At 38.8% G+C, this 5523-nt stretch overlaps 1 protein-coding gene and 1 pseudogene across 1 annotated transcript; both read left to right on the top strand.

The window, feature by feature from the left end:
* LOC104765254 lies at window positions 96-1127 on the top strand (annotated as a pseudogene).
* Window positions 1714-5178, top strand: LOC104765253 (ubiquitin carboxyl-terminal hydrolase 25-like; the record flags this gene model as incomplete). The annotated part of the gene is given in 8 exon segments (XM_010488938.2): window positions 1714-1990; window positions 2313-2775; window positions 2872-2947; window positions 3027-3119; window positions 3372-3458; window positions 3539-4389; window positions 4483-4608; window positions 4788-5178. Coding segments are annotated over 8 exon segments (1989 nt in total). The 3' UTR covers window positions 4900-5178.

Genomic DNA, 5523 nt, shown 5'->3' with positions numbered 1-5523 from the left:
TAAGAATCTGTTCCTGCTCTCGTTTCCTCATAAGTCTTATGTCTACTTCTTCTGAAATATCTAAGTAAGAGGGACTGTTGATACCAATATATTCTTGAATCATACTTGCAGTGCCTGTTGCTGTCTTTATTCTTGGAGTAGCTGCTGGACTTGAAATGATGAGCTGCAGGATGCTTTTGATAATGTCTATCATAAGTTTCGGTGTTTTAGTGGCTTCTTATGGAGAATTAAATATCAACTGGATCGGAGTGGTTTACCAAATGGGTGGTGTCGTTGGAGAAGCACTGAGGCTGATCTTTATGGAACTTCTTGTCAAGAGGAAGGGCATCAAATTAAACCCAATCTCGCTTATGTACTACGTGAGTCCCTGCAGGTAAGTGAAATCGAAGAAGAAGCCATCTCAAATCAGTTCACTCATTATGTAAGCCTAAAGTTTGCTTTATATTTAAGTGCCTCCTTTTTGCAGTGCTATTTGCTTGTTTGTACCGTGGATCTTTCTAGAGAAATCGAAGATGGAAGGCAATGGCACATGGAACTTCCATTTTGTAGTGTTGACCCTAAATTCCCTCTGTACATTTGCCCTCAACTTGTCTGTTTTCCTGGTGATTTCTCACACGAGCGCTCTCACTATCCGAGTTGCTGGCGTTGTCAAGGACTGGGTGGTTGTCTTGGTCTCAGCTCTTCTCTTTGCCGATACAAAACTCACAATAATCAATCTTTTCGGTTACGCCATTGGTAAGACAAAGACTCCTCACATTCACATACTAGTTGGTTTAGAATCATGAGCATTATCATCAAGCTTCCTCTTATGTTTGTCATACACAGCCATTGCCGGTGTAGCAGCTTATAACAACCATAAGCTGAAGAAGGAAGCATCCAAAGTTCCTTCAGAAACTCCAGCTGATGGTGAATCAATACCGTTAGTGTCACAAGCTAATGCTAATACAGAGAGATGATGAAGGCCTAAAAAATGTAGTTTCTCATCGTCAGTCTTTTGAGGTAATCTTTTGATTGTTTGTTTTGTCATATGTACCGTCCGAACTATAGAACTTACACAAACTATCTGTACCAGAAAGAAAAAAAAAAAAGATCTAATCAAATTATTCGATTCTCATCATTTTTATTCACAGATTTTGTAGGTTTAATAATATGATGATCTGTGACAGATCATCTGTCATTCACATATGGCAGAAAAAAGAATAAAAAGATTTCATCTTGCTTGATTTTTTTCCTTTTCAAGACCTAAATATTGTTTTTAGGTAATAATAGTATATAAATCATCAGTTATTTTTTTTTTGACATTAATTGTTATCATCAGCTTAAATTAAAATATAATTAAATGGAGATAAATGTGTTCTGATTTCCTATTGGCTTAAAAGGTGGGCCTAAAAGCCCAGTAACGAGTATTTCCTTTTTTGTTCACCAACCTGGAAATTTATATTTTTTTAATTAAAAAAAAAAAAAAAAGGGAGAAGGGGTAATTATAACCTCGCGAAGGATTTGTGGGGTTTGTTGCTGGGCGGGTCTCTTCCCTCGGCAGTTACCTTCATCGAATTCGATCTTCTTCTTCCCTTTCCGAAATCGTTAAATCTTCTCATAAAATTTCTACTAGAAATCGACGGCGAGGGGAAGCGTAAGCGCGTAAATTAGAGACAAGAGACAGAGAAGGAAAAAAACAAACGCCTCGTTGTTGTTTGGTGGTGGTGGCGGAAGGAGATGCGATCGCAGCTGTTGGCTACGCCGTTGCGGCGAGTCAGCGATGAGCGGTTGCTTCTGTGGTTTTCTCCGGCGGAGAATAACCGATTTTGAATGGGATATAAACTGCAGATGAGCTGGATGCCGAGTCTACTGAGTCAGAAGCGTAGGAATGGTCCTCCCTTAGGGTTACGAAATCTCGGCAACACCTGCTACCTCAATAGTGTCCTTCAGTGCCTCACTTACACTCCTCCTCTCGCTAATTTCTGCCTTACTCATAAACACTCCTCTCACTGTACGCCTCTCTCCCTCTCTCTCTCTCTCTCTCTCTCGTTTGCAGAGATTTTTTATTATTATTATTCTTATGTTTGTTCGATTAGATTACTTCTCCCTCGTGTTCCGTTTTGATTCCACGCTTTAAGGTTATTGGCTGATACGTGATTCGAGACTTTTACATTAGGAAGTTAAGCTTCATACAGGTTTTGGTATTGTTGTAGTTTGCTTATCAGAGAGATAGTTCTATTTCTTACGAGCTTTTTTTCCTTCTTATTATTCATTTGTTGTTCTGACGCCTTTTGGTTGGTGATGTGTTCCCTCGGGACCGATTTGTTTGATAGGCGACTCATTTGTGGATGGGGAGCGTAAACGGGATTGTCCTTTCTGCATAGTTGAGAGAAGAATAGCAAGGTCTCTTAGTGTGGATCTAACAACCGATGCGCCTAACAAGATTTCAAGCTGCCTTAAAATTTTTGCTGAGCATTTTAAGTTTGGTCGTCAAGAAGACGCTCATGAGTTCTTGCGGTATGTCATTGATGCATGCCACAATACATCTCTCCGCTTGAAGAAGTTGCGAATCAAGGGTAACGAGCCCTTTAATGGCAATACTGCTGTGAAGGAGATTTTTGGTGGCTCTTTGCAGAGCCAGGTTAAGTGTTTGTCTTGTGGTGCGGAGTCTAATAAAGCTGATGAGATTATGGATATCAGTCTTGAAATTTTGAACAGTAGCTCATTGAAGGAATCGTTGCAAAAGTTCTTTCAGCCTGAGATTTTAGATGGCAACAATAAGTATAGATGTGAGAGGTAAGTGATTTGAATCTTCTAGTTGTCCTTTCTTTCTGACTCTTTTCTGTTTGAGGTTCTGTTGTTTTTTTAACTCAACTTTTTCCATTTGTTTAGCTGTACGAAATTGGTGACGGCAAGGAAGCAGATGTCTATACTCCAATCCCCTAATGTCCTTGTCATTCAATTGAAAGTAAGTTTATCATGTTCTGTATATGACAATTATTTTAGATATAATATTTTTATTTTGTTTTAATAAATTGGTTTTGCAGAGGTTTGGGGGCATTTATGGTGGGAAGATTGATAAAGCCATTTCATTTGGTGAGATTCTGGTTCTCTCGAACTTCATGAGTAAAGCAAGCAAGGTACAAGATTCTGACACTTTCAACTAAGCTTTTTATTGCCAGTTTTTGTTAGTGATGTTACAAATCTAGGTAGATGCATATTAGAAAGTTCAAGGTTATAGTGTAGCATTTAACTGGAATTAAAACCTGATTAATCCTTTTGACATGATTTGCATATAGAATATAGTATGAAGTTGCAGCGTTCATATATTTTTAAGTTGTACTTTCAATTCATACTTTTTGTTAAGTGATTTATTATGCCAAAAATTGCAGGACCCTCAAACGGAGTACAAGCTTTTTGGAATAATTGTGCATGCAGGATTTTCTCCTGAATCTGGGCATTATTATGCATACGTTAAGGTTCGTCTCTTGCCATTCAAAATTTTTATGCAACGCGAACTCTTATACTGCTTGCTGATTTCTTAAACTCCTTTGTGTAGGATTCCTTGGGCCAATGGTATTGTTGCAATGATTCTCTTGTCTCACGCTCCACCTTGCAGGAGGTTTTGTCAGAGAAAGCTTATATCCTGTTTTTCAGCCGTTCCAACCCGAGGCCAGCATCTGCTAAAACTCTGGTAACATCCAATGGGACTACATCTCCTGAGGTTAATGGCTGCGAGACATCAAAGCCCCAGAAGTTTATTGGTCCCCTTAATGGTTTCAACATGAAACGTCAAGCCGAGCAGTCCTTCCAGAAGGCTAATCTGGCTCCTACAAAGCCCCATAAATTCATTGGACCCAAACCACGAACCGAGCAGGCCCTTCAAAAGGATAACCTGCTTCCTTCCAAAGTTGAATTGGCGCCTCTAAAGCCACATGCGAAGATATCTGTCAACCTTAATGCCAAAAGGGTCTCTCCCTCGGTCAATGGTAGACTACTTTCTTTCCACCAAGATGAGAACATAGCTCCGAAGGCGAACAAAGAGAATAGTGTATCAGTTTCGTCAGCTAGAGTTTTCTCTGGCAAGGAGAGAAAGTTTGGTACTGAAAATGGTGGCAATGGAGTTAAAGAAAACGGCTGTGCACCAGGTAGTAGTAGTAATCATAAAGTGGCATTGCAACCCAATGGGCATAGTAATGGCTCCAGCAATGGGGGTGATCACCACAAGGATAAATCTAATCCATGCGAGAGTAATGGCTCACAAAATGAAACTGATCACCAGGAAATTGAGAAGAACGGTGGTACTACCACTCAAGCCAAAGCCTTGGGCTCTTCAACAAAAGAAGACCCTTGCATTTTGCTCAGAAAAGATGAATCATCTCGGAATGAACTTGAAGCAATAAAAGAGAGGTAATTTCAGATTTGTGCCTTTTGCTTAATACTCAAGATTGTATCTGACGCCATAGCTAACCTATAATTGATTGTGTTTGCAAATTTCCTCAGCCTGAAGAAAGATGCGCTGTCACATCTACGGTCATGTGGATGGTATGATAAGGTACAAATCTCCATGCGTGCCAAGAAGAGATTGCGCACAGAGCAATCAGGAGGAGAAGATGGTAACGACTTCAAGTAAGTGAAACCTGACTATTTTCTGTTCTCACCTAATCTTCTCATATTTTCACTACCTCTTGCTCGAGTATAGTAGCTAGAATTTGCATATATTTGGAACCTCTTTTAGCTTCGTGCTTCATTATAATCATCATATGTTAATTCATTTTGTGGATGGTTGGATCTTTTTGTTGTTGCAGGAGGAGGTTGATTGAAGATGTAAAAACAAGTTTAAAATCGCAGATTCCAGAGGAATTAAAAGCAGATCTGGTAAACCGTATCTGGGAAATTAGCAAGAAGAAGTACTCGTGAACCATTGGTTTTGCTTAAACCAAAATGACTTGGATGCTTAAATCCCCTACTTGGTTCCCTACAACACACTCTCCTCAGTCCTCATTTTCCATCATTGCTTAACCCATCTGGTTGGTGTGTGAATAGTGAGAGTGGATCGAGATTTTTTTCCTGTGAGGGTCTCTTATTATTACAGTATTACATTTTTGGAAGAGAGTAAAAAGTAAATTACCGGAAAAGGAAAAATTAATAGATATCTCATTCTGTATAATACAAAAGCCTTCTTTTTGTTCTCGTATCGATGAAACTTCTTCACACAAAATTTAGTACCAGTCCTGTGGAAATTATATAAGAACGTTCTTGGATTTGTTTTTGTTTTTGTTTGTATGTGTTCTTTAAACATTTAGGATCGATCATAGGTAATTTGAGATTTGATAAACACAAGTGAATTAGGAAAACATTCAACAACGAGAAATAGATTAAAAAATATAGTCTGATGCTGAAGAGATTAGAAAAAAAATGGATGATTTGGGCCAAGAAACGTATGAATTCTTGGGTTTTATTGAAAGAAGGAAATGCATTTTGGGATTATAGCAATTGAATGGTATTTAAGAAGAAGAGAGTCCGTTGATCTTGGAGTAGTGA

This window comes from Camelina sativa, chromosome 19 (genome assembly GCF_000633955.1).
Source record: "Camelina sativa cultivar DH55 chromosome 19, Cs, whole genome shotgun sequence".
Lineage (NCBI taxonomy): Eukaryota > Viridiplantae > Streptophyta > Magnoliopsida > Brassicales > Brassicaceae > Camelina > Camelina sativa.
The sequence above is the reverse complement of the archived record's forward strand: the minus strand, read 5'-3'. Positions and strand labels throughout refer to the sequence as shown.